Source organism: Pteropus vampyrus, unplaced genomic scaffold (genome assembly GCF_000151845.1).
Source record: "Pteropus vampyrus isolate Shadow unplaced genomic scaffold, Pvam_2.0 Scaffold22, whole genome shotgun sequence".
Taxonomy (NCBI): Eukaryota; Metazoa; Chordata; class Mammalia; order Chiroptera; family Pteropodidae; genus Pteropus; species Pteropus vampyrus.
This window is the reverse complement of record NW_011888803.1, coordinates 13,822,924-13,840,726: the sequence shown is the minus strand read 5'-3', so window position 1 is coordinate 13,840,726 and position 17,803 is coordinate 13,822,924. Positions and strand designations below refer to the sequence as shown.

At 34.8% G+C, this 17,803-nt stretch overlaps 1 protein-coding gene across 7 annotated transcripts in view; it reads left to right on the top strand.

The window, feature by feature from the left end:
* Positions 1 to 17,803, top strand: part of EVI5 (ecotropic viral integration site 5) — a 184,071-nt gene that overhangs the window by 29,448 nt on the left and 136,820 nt on the right. For all 7 annotated transcript variants that reach the window (XM_011355654.2, XM_011355655.2, XM_011355657.2 and 4 more), the window contains exon 2: positions 8,850 to 9,079. In XM_011355654.2, coding sequence (XP_011353956.1) covers positions 8,931 to 9,079 — 149 coding nt within the window. In that variant the 5' untranslated portion in view covers positions 8,850 to 8,930. The remainder of the gene's footprint in view (positions 1 to 8,849; positions 9,080 to 17,803) is intronic.

Below are 17,803 nucleotides of genomic sequence, written 5' to 3'. Positions count from 1 at the left end.
ACTTATAGATACAGATGTTAGAAAACCAGTAAAGATATAGCTGAGCAGTACCATTAATAAACTGGAAATAAGTGACATTTTTAGAATTTTTTATCTAACAACAGAGCACACATTCTTCTCAGGCTCACATGTAACAGTTACCAAGATGGACTACATTTGGGTCCATTGATCACACCTTAACTTGCACTCTCAGATAGCAATGAAATTAAATTAGAAATAACAAAAAGATAGCTAGAAAATCTTAAAATGTTTGAATATAAACAACATAGCTCTAAATAACTCATAGGTCAAAATAAGTCTCAAGAGAAATTGAAAATATTTTGAACTAAAGGAAAGTGAAAAGCATCAAAAGCAGTGCTTAGAGGTTAATTTATAGCATTGAATGTATATATAAGAAAAGAAGAACGATATAAAATCAGTAATCTAAACTTTCACCTAGGCAACTAGAGAAAAAGAAAAACTTTAAGCAAGTAGGAGAAAATAAATAATAAAAATTAGAGCAGAAATAAATCAAATTGAAAACAGGAAGACAGTAGAGAAAATCGGCAAAACTCAAAGCTGGATCTTTGAAAATATCAATAAAATTGACCTCCAGTCAGGAGAACAAAGACCAAAAGAGAGACGACAGAAATTACTGATACAGTTGACCCTTGAGCAATGCAGGGGGTTAGGGGTGCCAACCTGCCACACAGTTGAAAATACATGAATAACTTTTGACTCCTTAAAAACTTAACTACGGTCCCTTGGTATCTGCGGGGGATTGGTTCTAGGACACTACGGAAAACAAAATCTGTAGATACTCAAGTCCCATATATAAAATAGCATAGAAAATGCATATAGCTGGCTCTTTACATCTGAAGATCGAAATACTGTTTTTGATCCCTGGTTGGTTGAATCTGTGGATGTGAAACCTGGAGACACAGAGGGCTGACTGTATATTTATTGAAAAAAAAAACATGTTTAAGTGGACCCTGCAGTCCAAAAATGTGGTGTTCAAGGGTCAATAGTATAAGGAGTGAAAAAGGTAAGTTTTAAAAAAAATTTAATTGCAGTAAAATATATATAACGTAAGAGTTACCATTTTTAAGAGTACAGTTCAGTGGCATTAATTACATACACATTGTTGTGCAACTGTCATCACCATCCATCTCCAGAGTACCCATTAAACTCTCCATTCCCTATTCCCCTGGTAACCACTATTCTACTTTCTATCTATGAATTTGACTATTCTGGGTACCTCAAAAAAATGGAATTATATAATATTTGTCATTTTGTGATCAGCTTGTTTTATGTAACCTAATGTCTTCAGGTTTCATTCATATTGTGGCTTATGTCAGAATTTCCTTCCTTTTAAAGGCTGAATAATATTCTACTTTATGTATATAACATATTTTGTTTATCCATTCATCTCTTGATGAACACTTTAGTTCCTTCCACCATTTGGCTACTGTGAATAATGCTGCTAAGTACTTGGTTGTACAAATATCTCTTTGAGGCCCTGCTTTCAGTACTTTTGGATATATAACCAGAAATGAAATTGCTGGATCCTATGGTAATTATGTTCAGTTTTTTTGAGGAAGCATCATACTGTTTTCCACAGCAGCTACACCATTTTACATTTCCATTAGCAAGGCCAATACTTGTTACTTTTATTTTTATTTATTTATTAAAATTTTTTTCTAGTTTTATTGAAATATAATAATTAGTTGCTCATATATACATTATGTAATTCAATGTTTTTTCAATTATAGTTGGCATTCAATATCATCTTCATTTCAGTTGTATAGCATAGTGACTAGAGATCTATATAACTCACAAAGTGATCACCCCACTAAATATAGTACCCTTTTTCCCCCTTACAAGTTTATTACATTAACTATTTTCCTTATGCTGCACTTTATATCTCCCTGTCTATTTTGTAACTATTCATTTGTACTTCTTAATCCCTTTGCCCTTTTTCGCCATCCCCTGACCCTCCTTCCATCTAGCGCATTACCCTTTAGGTCCATCAAGGCAATATCTTTTTCCATCCCCTTCCTTTTAGTCTGTGCGTGTCTTTTAATATGAAGTGAGTCTCTTATAGGCAGCATATGTCTTATTTTCTTATCCATTCAGCCACTCTTTCTTTTGGTTGGAGCACTTAATTCTTTTCCATTTGAGGTATTTGTTGACAGGAATGTAGTTATTACCATTCTTTATTCATGATTTTGATACATGTTTTTTCTTCTTAAAGAAGTCCTGCCAACATATCTTGTAATACTGGCTTGGTGTTGATAAATTCCTTTAGCTTATTTTTGCCTGGAGAGCTCTTTATCTGTCCTTCAACTCTAAATGATAACTTTGCTGGATAAAGTATTCTTGGTTGTCGATCCTGGTTTTCATCACATTGAATATTTTGTGCCAAACCCTTCTGGCCTGCAGAGTTTCTTTTGAGAAATCAGATACTACTATTATGGGAACTCCGTTGTGGGTAACTGCTTTTCTCTTGCTGCTTTTAAGATTCTCTCTTTGTATTTAACCTTTGGCATTTTAATTATAATGTGTCTTGATGTGGGCCTCATTGGGTTCATCTTGTTTGGGACTCTCTGAGCTTCCTAGTGTTATATGTCTATTCCTTTCCAGATGAGGGAAGTTTTCCACCGTTATTTCTTCAAATAGGTCTTCAACTTGTTTTCCTTCAGATATTTTTACATTTAATTGTGTCCCATAGGCTCCTTAAATTATTATTATAGTCTTGGCTTTTTTCTTGCCATTCTGATTGAGTGTCCTTTACTTTATATTGGTAGTTCAATTCTCTTTTTTATCCACTCTGTTTATTCCTTCTGATGTACTCTTTATCTCAGATAATGTGTTCTTCATTTCTGAGTGGTTCCCTTCTATAATTTTCATTTCCATTTTTATGTTTTTTATATCTTTGTTGAAGTTCTCACTGAATTCATCTACACTTCCCTACGTTCATTGAACATCTTTATAACTAGTATTTTGAACTCTGCATCTGTTAGATTGCTTGACTCCATTATTCCTGGATCTCTGTTCTTTTCTTATATGGTTTCTGCTTCTTTGTTTCTATGAACTAAGCAAAACTCCTAAGTCTCCCAGTCTTACTAGCGTGGCTTTGTGTAGTAGGTGTCCAGCAGCACAGTCCTGAGAGGGGTTCAGCTGCAGGGGTTTAGCCTCAGCCTATGCCCCTCCAGGGCCACCTGTTAAGATATAGCAAGCACCTACAGATGCTGTGCTTATAGTTACCTCAAGAAACCACATCAGAAACTGAGGCCAGCTGCCACCAGTGTGAGTCTAGGCGCTGCTCGCAAGGAGCACCAGACTTGGTGAGGACACAACTAGATGTGGCTCGGGTGGGGCTGTGAGTTGGGGGAGGCAGAGTTTTAGGGAATTCTCTGGGCAGAGTGACCTCTCTTATCCAGTTTGATGTCTCAGCTATGGCAGTGCTGCAACGGGGAAGGGCTCAACAGAGGAACAGTGGATACCGCTGGCAGTTCTCTGTGGGAGAAAGACTCACTTCTGGCCCTCACTCCAACAACTCATTGTTCCCCTGTAAGTCCCTAGTGCCCCTGTCCCCCATGCAGCCAACCAAGCGCTGGTGCTCAGAGTGAGCAGGTCTATCACTGCGAAAGTCTGCTCCCAGTCACTGCTCCTTAAAGAGGCATCTGCGGCTGTGGCTGCTGCTGCCGCAGATTCTGTCCCACTCAGCTGCTTGAGACTGAGCAGCCTCACGTCCTTGCCCCCTCCTACCTTCTACTGTTGCAGGTTGATTAATTATTTCTCTCCCTAGTCGTAGTGCTTCTGTTCATCTAAAACCCAGGCAACTTTCCTTGCTGTTTACTCTGTGTTTCCATCACAACTTTAATTTTGTCGCAAGTAGGATGAACAAAGCCTCTATTTATGCCATTTTTTCCCAGAAGCCTCCTATTTTTGTTATTTTTAATAATAGCCATCCTTATGTATGTGAAGTTAGTTTTCTTTTTCCTAATTAGTGATGTTGAGCATCTTCTTATATGCTTATTGTGTTTATTGGCCATTTGTATATCTTTGGAGAAAAGTCTGTTCAGATCCTTTCCCCATTTTTTAATTGGGTTGTTTGAGTTGGTGATTTTAGTTCTTAATATGTTCTGGATGTAATCTCTTATCAGATATATGATTCTCAAATAGTTTTCTCCCTTTTTGTGGGTTGCCTTTTCACTCTGTTGATAGTATCCTTTGATATACAAAAGTTTCAATTTTGATGAAGTCCATTTTATCTAATTTTTTTCTTTTTTGCTTATGCTTTTGGTGTCATATTTTAGGAATGATTATAAAGTCATTGTCATAAGCTTTTTCCCCTGTGTTTTTTCTAAGAGTTTTATAGTTTTAGCTCTTATGCTGAGGTCCATTTTGAGTTAAGAGGTAAGTCTTTTAAATGATCTTAATCTTGAATTTCTTATCTCTAAAGCGAAAACATTACTTGTCCTATAGAATTATGAACATTGAGTTAATATTAAGTGATGTGAAAAATCCTAAAAGAATGCTAAATTGTTGACTTAGCCTTGCTATAAACAATGATAAAAAATAATCATAACAGTTTAGTTATCTGTATTGTGCCAATTTTTTTCTCTGTTTAAGAAAATCAAATGAAATTAGTGTCTATTTGAAGGCACTTTTTGGAAAGTAAGGTTTGTTACATAATGAAGTCCTGACTAACATTCTGGAATTTCCAGTTTTCAGGAATCGGAATGAATCAAGGAGTCTCAAAACTAGAGGTCATAGTGGTGGGAGTGGGAAGGTTTTGTAGCTCCTAATTCTTCATCTCTCAGATGCTCCTCAATCGACTGGATTCTGATTTCTGCTTTTTTTCATGGACTCCCTGAGGTCATTAGTAATCACATCCATCGCCAACTTTCGGGCTTGCTCACTCTTGATAGTGGTTAAGAGGAAAGAATCTCAAATCAGACTCTACGTTTGTTTCTCACCAGCTTTCTGACCTTCTCTGTTTTTTATTTTTTTTCCTGTGTCATTATTTCTTCACTTTTGAAATGCGGAAAACAGTGACACATACTTTAGAGTGTTTTAGATTTTGGATCAAAACTGGACTTTTTAAAAGTAGTCCTTTTGGGGAGTAAGAGCATCCTTATAAGTTCAAATAAAATATAAAGTAATAAAGGGACCATGATTATTTCTCATGGGAGATCCTCTTCAAATGTAGCAATATCCAAGACTTTTACTAAACTTTATATTTATTATTTCATTAAGATTTTACTTTTTTTAGAGCAGTTTTATGTTCACAACAAAATTGAGTGGAAAGTACAGAGATTTTCCATATGTTTCCTACCCCCACACATGCATACACTTCCCCATTATCAACATTCTCTACCAGTGTGGCACATGTGTTAATAATTAATGAAGCTACATCGATGCATCATAATCACTCCAGATCCATAGTTTACATTACTGTTCACTTCTTGGTGTTATACATTCTATGTGTTTGTACAAGCGTATAATGACGCTTATTTATCATAATGGTATCATACAGAGTATTTTCACTGCCCTAAAAATCCTCTCTGCTCTACCTGTTCATTCCTCTCTTCTCTCCATCCCCTGGCAACCTTTGATCTTTTTACTGCCTCTTTAGCTTTGCCTTTTTCAGAATGTCGTATAGTTGGATTCATATAATATGTAGCTTTTTCAGATATAGTTGGAATCATATATTATGTGGCTTTTTCTGATCGACTAAGCCCTTTTAAGATTGAGAAATAATTCATGTACCATAAAATTCGGTCCTTTAAAGTATACAGTTCAGTGGCATTTTTTATATTCACAAGGTTGTATAATTATCACCATAGTCCAATTCCAGAAGATTTTCATCACTCCAAAAGGAAACTTGTACCTATTTTTAGTCATTCCTCAATCCTCCCTCCCCCAGCCCCTTGAAGCCACTAATCTTTTTCTGTTTCTGGATTTGCCTATTCTGGACATTTTATATAAATGGAATTATATAACATGTGGCTTTTTGTGTCTGATCACTAAGCCTTTTTAAGATCTTTTTAACCTTTTCATATTTTGTTCATGATTAAAAATAAATGTATAACACTTCTATAGGTAGATAGGAACTTTGTGACGTAATTGCATTGTCAGATTTATTATGTGTTCATGACCTCAATTTACCATAGGATGAAGGAAAGAGGTTTAGAGGCGGCTGAGTGGAGATTTGGAAAAGTAAATTTAGAGGAAAAATAGGACATAATGATATATGAAAAATAATTCAGCCCTTTAGGATTTCTAGAACCATGAGTATTAAACTTTATTGAAGCGCAACTGCAATCAAATACTCTAGTTATGCTTAAGAATATAAAATTCGAAGATGGGTTGTTGAATCTTTGATAGTTATAGACTAAATCTCATTTCAGCAAGTTTGAAAGGATGTCAGGATTGTACTCTTGGTTATTCTGATTCTTTAAATGGAAGCCTGTTGCTACAGTGTACAGAAGGGGTATGATAAATTTATTTGTTTTATACACTTGAAATTTATTTAATTTCATTAATCAGTGTCACCCCAATTTTTAATAAATTCTTATTTGTTTTAATTAAAACAAGTTATAGGTGTCTTTTGTCTTTGCTGCAGTTAACTTGAGCAGAGGTCTTTTACATAATAGAAATTTAAAGCATTAATTCTTAATAGTTGTAAGTATATTTGAAATTATTGATATTAGTAAAAGGTAACATTTTTCTATAAATTTACATATTAGGTTTTCTGTTTTAAAATATAATGTGCTTTTGAGATGCAAATTAGCACCGTGTTCACAGTTGAATTTGTAGTTGTAACTATGTAGAGAGGATCAATAGGATAATAAATCATAGGCTATCTTTTGTCTCCCACAGCTCCTACCATTTCTTTGCATAAAGAAAGTTTTGGCTAAATTATTCCTTGCTTCCTATCTGGCCTTTTGCTCTGATGAACTGATGTGCTGCTGGTCTATACATTGGCGAAGACTTCTTTTTACCTGGAAGCCTAAATAATCTACCTTATGCTTCTTTTCCTTGGGTCCTATACTTCATCCTCCTTATCTTTCTTGGGGACTCTTCCCTCAACAGTGAGAGTCCCCGATCCTTTCCATAATACCATTCCCAAGGTAAGTAAGTTCTAAAAGGGGAAAGTTATTGAAAAGTAAAAGAAAATAAGAGGTATCCTTGGGTTAATACAACTCTTGTCCCTTGTTCAGCACTTATAATCAAATCTTTGTCTTAGAAGTTCCAGCCTCAATGTTGAGTGGCTTAGCTATGACCTTAGAATCCCTTTTCCATGTTATCCTTCCCCTACATTGATTTTTCCTGCTGGGTTAGGTGGAGGAAGGGAGCGGGCAGAGGAATAGAGTCGTGTGTTTTGAGGTGAGGAAGAAAGCCTTGGATAACTCACGAGGAAAATAGGATCTGCTAAGATAGTCTGGATGGGATTTTTATTTGCGTGCATGTGTTGGAGTTTTAATTTGTGAGTATGAATTGCTTTATATAACCAAAGTTGGCTGAGAATATGCTGATTCAGAAAATAATTTATAGTGATTTAGCTATTTACCTACTGCATAAAATTTAAGATATTCTCAAAGCACATAAAAACACTTTGTAGTTTTCAGCTTTTATGTGTCTTAGGGACTTCACAATCAAGAAGCTCTTTTTATGATAGTTTTTGAAAGTCTATAATACTTTAATCTATTATCTATTGAAAATCTATTATTGCTTAAAAATCTATTTTACCTTATCTATTAACTCATTAGGAATGTTTAGTTTTATAAAGATATTCATATATGGTTATTGTTCATGTTTTTCGTTTCCAAAGTAGTAATGCCTTGTTTGAGTATTATTTGTGTATATTATGTTTTTCAGCTGACTTTGTTGCGTACATATCTGCTTAGGAGGTTGGTATGTCCAATTACACATATATGGACATGTGTATAAATCATTGAATCTTAGAGATGGGAATGATCTTAAATGCTTTTCTAGTCCTGGTTGTCAACTTAAAACAGAGATACATCTTCATCCAACTCTTGACATATGGCTCTAATAATTGCTACTGTATTGTAGCCTTGGTAGGGAATATCTATTCTTTTTAGGCATCTCATTCTATTTCTGAATAGTTCTATTTGAAAGTTGGACCTTGAATCTGTCTCATTGCGTTAACTGTTTATCATAATTTTATCCTCTAGAACTAGACTGTCTTCTATAATAAAAATACTCTTCAGTTGTTTGAAGACAGATATCACGGGTCTCATTACATCTTTATGTCAAGCAAACCTAGTTTTTGTTGAGTTGTTAGTCATGTTACAGGATTTTCCTATCCTCATTACCTAACGAACATGTTTGAATTCTTTGGCTTTCAAATGTTTTTGACTACAACCCCGATAAAGATTACCTTTTATATCCCAACTTAGTGCACTCATGCATGTATATACGTGTGAGTACATAATTTTAATACATATGTTACTGAAACAAAAATTTTGTGAGATGATAGATATATCTTTACACTGACATTTCCTGCTCTTTTTCATTATTAAAAATGCTAGCGTTACTTATTAAATTGAATTTTATCACTACCTAATGGATTTCAACCTGTAGTTTAGAAAACACTGTTCTAGTTTGTTCATGCTGTAGAACTGAAACAGTTTTCACAAACTAGATGTTGAGATAATGATTGTTAAAACAGATTTTACCTTTATCACCTTAAAGAGAGTATTTTGATGGTAGTTATTAAGTAAAACTTAACAGGATTAGCAAGTTCTTGGTAAATACCAAGTTCTTGTTAAATACCAAGTTCTTGATAAATACCATAAAACTAAAATACATGCAACTTTTATTTTTATCCTTAGGTGGCGACAGACAAGGTTGCAGAAAAGCTGAGTTCTACTCTCTCATGGGTGAAGAACACAGTATCACACACAGTCAGTCAGATGGCCAGTCAGGTGGCAAGTCCATCTGCTTCATTACACACTACATCCTCATCTACCACACTATCAACGCCAGCCCTTTCACCATCTTCGCCATCACAGTTGAGTCCAGACGACTTAGAACTCCTGGCTAAACTGGAGGAACAAAATAGGTGAGTGACATTGCTTGGCTTTTCTCTCTCCAGTTATACAAACTCAACCACTCATATAGGTATATATGCAATAATCAAAATTTTAAATATTTACTCATATTAAGAATGTTTATTTTCTAGTTTTGGCTTCTTGGTTATCAAAATTACTTAACAAAAGTATTCATGTCTTTTTTTGGAGGAGTTGGTCTTAAAGCTAAAGTTGGACTAAAATGGTCTTCTGGTTCAGATGGCTTTAGATATTCATTTTCTTAATATATAATGTTCTCTAAATTACTCCTGAATTAAAAAAAAAAAAGGAAGTAGAACTACCATTTTTGTTTTTTAAACTCTCTAAATAGTCCCCTTTGGTTAATGTTGTAAAATAATTTAAGATGGATATCTGATTTGTGGTTTAGAGTGGGAAATCTCTTCATATATTTTTTCATGGAAGGCAAAGTATCCTTTTCTGTCAGTGGGTATGAAATACAATAGTTGTTTACTCTGCTAGTAATATGTACTCTGGACTCTGTGTGCCCCTTCACTATATTATTATCAGAAGTTCTTTGAGGGTATTGCTACAAAAGAATTATTAAGGAGCATCTTTTTGTGTTCAGTCAAGATATGTACCACCACTGGCTTTAAGGGTAATAACAGGTGATTTCTAATGTTTTTTTTGATATATAATTAATGTAATAAAAAAGTATACAAACTTAAGCTGTGCAACTCGGTAAGTTTGACATATGAATCTACTCATGAAATTATCACCAGAATCAAGAAAATGAACATATCCATATCCCCTTTCTTATCCCAGGCAGCCATTGATTTGCTTTCAATTACTGTAGTTTAGTTTGCATTTTCTAGAATTTCATAGAAATGGAATCATATAATATGTACTCTTTTTTAATGGGTTATTTTATTTAGCATAATTATTTTGAAATTCATCCATGTTGTAGTACATATGAAAGTTCATTCCTTTTATTGTTTAGTGGTATTCCATTTAATGAGTATATCAGAGTTTACCTACTCACCTGTTGTTATGAAAGGCTATAAACATCTGTGTATAAAACTTTTTATTGATGTATGCTTTCATTTCTCCTGGGCAAATACTTAGGGATGGAATGGCTGGTTTATATGGTAGATATTTATTTAACTGTGAAACTGTTTTCCAAAGGGCCTGTACTTTTTCGCATTCCCGCCATCAGTGTACAGACATTTCCTATACATCCTTGCCAACACTTGGTACTGTCAGTCTTTTAATTGTAGCCATTCTAATAGGTATTGTTATCTTGTGGGTTTTTAAAAATTTTTTTCAATTACAGTCAACATACAATATTATATTAATTTCAGGTGTACAACCTAGTGATTTATGTACCTCACGAAGTGATTACCCCAATGAGTCTAGTACCCACCTGATAACATATATAATTATTACAGTATTATTATTGTTTTTCATTAGTTTCAAGTATACAGTACATTGGTTAGACACCTATATAGTTCATAAAACGATCCCCTTGCCCTCCACCTTGCCAATGTATTAATGCTAACTGCATTCCTTATGCCATACTCCCCATCCCCATGACCATCTATCGACTACTAATTTGTACTTCATTAACCCTTCACCCCATTCTCCCAGTCCCCCAAACCCCTTCCTCTTCCCCTCTGTCCATCACCAAATTGTCCTCTGTATGTGTGTCTGTTTTTGGTTAGTTTGTTCTTTTTTGTTCCTTAGATTCTGCACATAAGTGTAATCATATAGTATTTTTCTTTCTCTGTCTGACTTATTTCACTCAGTGTAATAACCTCTAGGTCCCTCCATGTCATTGCAAATGGTAGGATTTCATTTTTTTTAATGGCTGAGTAATATTCCATTGTATATATGAACTATAACTTCTTTATCCAGTCATCTGTTGATGGACATTTAGGTTGCATCTATATCTTGACTGTTGTAAATTGTTCTGCCATGAATATTGGGGTGCATAGAGACTGTCTTTACTCAATTGTGTATTCTTGCCTCCTTTTGTCATAGGTTAGTTGATGATATAAGCTGTGGTGGTATCTTGTGGCTTTAATTTGTATTCCCCTAATGGTATTGAGCATCTTTTAATGTGCTTATTTGCTATTCTTTCATAAAATGTCTGTTTAAAATTTTTGCCCATTTAAAATAATTAGGTTGTTTGCTTCCTTATTATTGTGTTTGAGGAGTTCTTTATAGATAAGCAAAGGGCCTGTTGTCCAGGAAGATCCAGTGCTGAAGCCCTTTACCATAAATGACCAAGCTCCAACATCCTTCCAATGAAATTTGCCCTGCCCGTGTTTCCACATACCTATTTCCCTTGCCCCCTTAAAACCTGCCCTAGAGCCTGCATCAGGGAGTTTGGGCTTTTGGGCCATAGCTTTCTCTTTCTCTTTGCCTAGTGCTTAGCAAAGAAAATGACCCTAATTTTCTCTACTGCAATTTCTGGTGTTTAGTGTTTGGCTCTAGTGCTGGTTGGACAAACTTTTTGTTCTGTAACAAAAATGATGACTTAGATGGGACTTAGCTTTGAGTGGGCTTTCTGTCTGTGCTTCAGCAACCCCTGGTTGGGGCAGTCTCTCCAGGTTTTGTCCAAGCAGATTCTTGGATTGATTGTTCCTGGAGGATGTGAGGGAAGGTGGTGGACTAGGTAAAAGCAGGGTTCGTCTTCTCCCAGGACCGCATTGAAATTACAACCTGGATTGATTGTTCCAGAAACAGACCTGCAGTGCTGTTGATGGGGCATGGCTGACCTGTGGCACTTTCATTTTCCAGTGAGAGAAATTGGGTTCTTGGCTTGTAAGATCTGTACTGAACATAATTAGAAATTGGTTTTATTATTAAGGCTTTGATAGGATTGTCATTTTGAGAGAGAGATGCATAGACTTGGATTTGACCAGAAATTTTTTAAAAATTAAGATTGACTTTGGAAGCAAATAAATCCCCCTTGGGAAAAAGCAGTCTGGTACCTTGCTTACATGATTTGTAGCAGTCTTTTCCAGGGTACAAGTATCATCACCTGCTGCTACCTCTACTGTTGCTATGGTCTCTGCTTGTAAATTGAACACTCAGAATGTCCCCTCTAAGACTCAGGGACCATTATGGAAGAGGCGAGTGTATGAGATTATAAGAGCCGCCGGATAAGAGGGGCACAATGGGTAAACAAATCTGACTCCCTCTTGAAGCTAATCCTCTATCTTAATTGAACCCGAACCCGGTCGCCCTATTTACCTCAAGATTGATGAATGAACAACAAAAGGGAGATTTGTAACCGCAGAACCAACTCAAAATGATCTTATCCTGTTTTGAAAGGTACTGAATTGCTTTTCAGAGACAACAGACCAAAACTGCAAGTCATGAGGCCGAAGCATGTGCATAGGAGAGATCTTTGACCTCTAGCTGTACCCAGAACCAAAGTCTTCTCTCTCCCTCCCTGGAATCAAAAGTCTAGGACATTACCAGAACCTGAACACTGGAACCCTTTCAGAGGCAAAGGGTTTGTTGTTCAGGAAGATTGGTGCTGAATCCCTTTACCATAAATGACTGAGTTCCAAGGTCTTCCAATTACAAATTGCTCCACCAATGCTTCCACATACCTATTCTCCCTAACCTCTTAAAAACACACCCCAAACTATGGATTGGGGATTTTGAGCCTTTGAGCCATAGTTTCCCCCTTCTCCTTGCTAATGCTCTGAAAATAAAGAAACTCCAGTTTTTCCACTGCAATTATCAGTGTTTAGTGTTTGGCTCTGCTAGTGCCAGGTGGATGAACTCTGGTAACAATTGCAGAATTATTTACAATAGCCGAGATATTTAAACAACCTAAGGGTTTGTCCAAGGGTATATGGATAAAGAAGACACACAAGGGTATATGGATAAAGAAGACACAGAAGGGAATCATGCTGTTTGTGACAACATTAATCGTCCTTGAGGGCATGCATTATGCTAAGTGATATAAGTCAGAGAAAAACGCTTTTTGATAATGTGGAATCTTAAAAAAGCCAAACTCATTTAAACCGAGTGGAATGCTGTTTTCCAGGAGTTGCAGGTGAGGGAAATGAAAAGATTTCCGTCAAAGGGTGTAAACTTCCAGTTAGAATATGAATAAGTTCTAGGGACTTAATATATAGCATGGCAATTTTTGTTAATAATATTGTATTATACACTTGAAAGTGTATCATACACTTGCTAAGAGAGTAGATCTTAAATGTTCGCACTGCAAAAAAGAAGTGGTAATTATGTGAACCATATCTTCTTTATCCAGTCATCTGTTGATGGACATTTAGGTTGCTTCCATATCTTGGCTATTATAAATAGTGTTCCAAGGAACTTAGGGATGCATAGATCTTTATGAATTATTGTTTTGGTTTTCTTTGGGTAAATACTCAGAAGTGCAATTGCTGGGTCAAAAGGTAGATCCATTTTTAATTTTTTGAAGAACTATTTTTCATAGCGGCTGTACCAATTTGCAGTCCCACCAACATTGTGTGAGGGTTTCCTTTTCTTCACATCCTCACCAACACTTGTTTTTTGATTCATTGATGACTGCCATTCTGACAGGTACGAGGTGATAATCTCATTGTGGTTTTAATTTGATTTCTTTGATGATTAATAACCTTGAGCATCTTTGCATATGTCTATTGGCCATCTATATTTCCTCTTTGGAGAAATCTCTAATAAAGTCTTCTGCCCATTTTTTAATTGGATTGTTTGTTTTTGTAGTTGTTGAGTTATATGAGTTCTTTATATATTTTGGGTATTAACCCCTTATCCAGTGTATCATAGGCAGATATCTTCTCCCATTCAGTAGGTTGTCTTTTCATTTTGTTGATGGTTTCCTTTGCTGTGTAAAAATTTTCTAGTGTGATGTAGTCCCATTCATTTATTTTTTCTTTTGTTTCCCTTACCCGAGAAGATATATCCAAAAAGAAATTACTAGTAGCAATATTGGAGATATTACTGTCTATGTTTTCTCCTAGAAGTTTTATGGTTTCGGGTCTTACATTTAAGTCTTATCCATTTCAAGTCTATTGTATACGGTGTAAGAAGGTGGTCCGGTTTCTTTTTTTTTTGCGTATATCTGTCTGATTTTCCAACACCATTTATTGAAGAGACTGTCTTTACTCTTTGTATATTGTTGCCTCCTTTGTCGTATATTATATGAGTGTATAAAGGTGGATTTATTTTTGAATTCTTTATTCTGTTTCATTGATCAGTGTATCTGTTTTTATTCCAGTACCATGCTGTTTTGATTACTGTAGTATAGTTTGATATCAGGTAGTGTGATCTCCAACTTTGTTCGTTCTCGAGATTTCCGTGGCTATTCGGGGTCTTTTATGGTTTCATATAAATTTTAGGATTATTTTTTCTAGCTCTCTGAAAAATGTCATTGGTATTTTGATAGGGACCGCATTGAATCTATAGATTACTTTGACTAGTCTGGCCATTTTAAAGATGTTGAGTCTTCCTATCTGTGAGCACGGTATATACTTCCATTTATTTGTATCTTCTTCAGTTTCTTTTTTCAATGACATAATTTTCTGAGAACAGGTCTTTTACCTCCTTGGTTAATTTGATTCCCAGGTATTTTATAGTTTTTGATGCAATTGTAAATGGATTGTTTTCTTAATTTCTCTTTCCAAAAGTTCATCATTGGTGTATAAGAATGCAATTGACTTAGGAATACTAATTTTGCATCTTGCTACTTTACCGAATTGATTTATCAGTTCTAACAGTTTTTTGGTGGAATCTCTAGGGTTATATATAATACGTCATCTGCAAATAATGAGAGTTTCACTTTTTCCTTTCCACTATAATAGATTCTGAGTTAATTTTGTATATGGAGCAAAGTATAGATCAAAGTTCATTTTTTTAATATGCACATTTAATTGTCCTGTACCATTTGTTGAAAAGGCTTGTTTTTTCTTCACTTATTACTTTTGCACTTTTGTCAAAAATCAGTTATTCATATATATGAGTCTGTTTCTGGACTTTTCTGTTCCATTGATCTGTTTGTCTTTTTATATATATATATATATAATTGATCACGTAAGGAATTTTTATCTAAAATATGCCTTAATATCTTTTTAAAATTAGAATTCTTTTAATAAATGAACTGAACCAACAGAACTCACTGCTCTGGCTTCACCCTCAACTTTTTTTTTCCAATTTAATAACACGTCATATGTATATTGCATTGTGTATTCACCAACTAAAGTTAAATATCCTTCTATCACCTTATATTTGGCCCCCTTTACCCTTGTCTACCTCTCCCCTCCCCCCATTCCCTCTCGAAACTACTAAACAATTGTCCATGTCCATGAGTCTCCATCTTGTTCATTTGTTGCTTTTAATTTCATATCCCACATATGAATGAAATCATACGGCTCTCAACTTTTTGCCTGACTTATTTCTCTTGGCATGGTAATCTTAAGATCCATCCATGTTGTTGCAAATGGCAATATTTCATCTTTTCTTGTGGCTGAGTAATATTTCATTGTGTATATATTTATACCACATTTTCTTTATCTAGTCACCTATCAGAGGGCATTTTATTTTTTTCCAGGTTTTGGCCTCATGAATAATGCTGCAGTGAACATCAGGGTGCATATATCTTTACAGATAAATGTTTTCGAATTTTTTGCACGTGTTTATCTATCTTAATGCCAGTATGATACTGTCTTTATTATTGTAGCTTTATAGTAAGTCTTGAAATCAGATAATATCAATCCTCCATTTTTGTCCTTTTGTTTTGACTGTTTTTGGTTCTTAGCATCCCCATATGAATTTTACATAAAGTTGTTAATTTCTACAAAAACGCTTACTGAGATTTTGATTGGAATTGTATTGAATCTCTAACAATATTGCCTTACATCCATGAACACAATATATTTCTCATTTACTTATTACTTGTGCATGGTATTGTTTTTGTAAATTTAATTTTTGTTTGTTCATTGCTGGCATATAGGAACACAGTTATTTTTCTTTTATTGATCACGTATCCTGCAACTTTGCTAAACTCACTTGTTCTGGTAGGTGGTTTTTTTTTTTCCATTTTATTAGATTTTCAGCATAGATGCACATGTTGTCTGTGAGTAAAAGCACTTTTACTTTTTTCTTTCCAATCTGGATGCTGTTTATCTCTTTTTCTTGCCGTATTGCAACTGGCTAGTACCTCCAGTACAGATTTGAATATAAGCGGTGAACAGACATCCTTGTTGTTAGAGAAGAGGTTTAATGTGTGTGTGTAGGTATTGGTTTTAACTTATTATGCTTACTATGCTTACTATGCTTACTATGCATACTTATTATGCTTTAACTTATTATGCTTACTATGCTTACTATGCTTACTTTGCTTACTATGTTCGAAAGATTTTGAGCAAGATTTTTGGTTGAGATTTTGGGAGGAGACAGTCTTCTAACATAATATGTAGATTGGCAAAGTTTCTTGGATAAGATGTATTTGGAAGAGGGTTGTGAAAGAGCAAAGCGAAATGTTAGGTTGTTTGAAGGCAGTGATGAGCAAATAGATCCTCGGTGAAAAGAAAATAACAGGGACCATTAAGAAGAAAAGGAAGTATTACATGGAAAACTTAGTGGGATATGAAGCTAGGGTAGGATTGACTGACTAAAGGGTATAAAAGATGTGTAAGTTTGAATTGTTTCTTACATGGAAAATTTTATTTTGCATAAAAGAAACTTTTGGTGCCAAGTTTGTAAGTGACCAACATTGAATTTGTGATTAATAATTATCACAAATCACATTGAATGATTGTGATTAATAATTACTGTACAAGTGAAATATAAAAAGCACTGTATTAAAATTGTTAGGAGTGAGGTATGGGTATAGAAGAACTTTTTTCCCAAATAATTCACATTTTACTCCAGAATACCAGATGTGCTTGGCATATATGCTAACAATTAAAGAATAATTACCAGAGTTATTTAAAGATGTTCAGGAAAGATTTTTGACAAGTAAGACTTTGAAGAAATAAAAGGAGCAGAGGATTCTCACCCTTTGTTCTTGCATGTAATCACTCAAAATTTGTCCTCTTTGGAGTTCTTGTTCCCTCCCTTCCTCCCACTTTCTCACCCATAATCCATGGGACAGACGTTTGTGTAGAGAATGGGTGACTGTAGTGACATCTTGTTTTGCCTTAGGAAAACAGTCTTAGAAAAACACAGCTTTCTGACTCTGGTAAACAATAAAATGACAAATACTAAGATCTAGCTCTCTTCCTTCTTTTCTGTCCTACTACTCCACCACCATATTATTAAGTCCAAGGGAAAAAATGCAAAAATAATAACGTAAGTTTTCTCTGACCTCCTCTAAAGTAGATATGCAAGTTATACATGTAAAGTAAAAATTCTGAGATACAACTACTATTCCTTAGAGGGGTGATGCTTTTATTTTGCTTTTTCCTTTTCCCCAAATGTAAACGAGTCTCTGGTTACATTATTTAACTCTCTTTCATTCAGAAGGTATAAAAATGGCAATATTATAGAAAATTTAAATTTAAAAAACATGAAAATATCAGTCTATAAAGAAACACTTTCCATAGTTTTACTGCAGTTGTCCCTTTTTAAAAATAGGTGCATGTGACAGCCCCAGAATGATGTGAAGAAATTGTTCAACACAATGTCAGACGTTTCTGATGAAAGTTAGTAATTCATAGCCTCAAAGTTGAAATGGGACAGCTCTTTTTTTCTATGTGTTAAACGTGCTTTTCTTT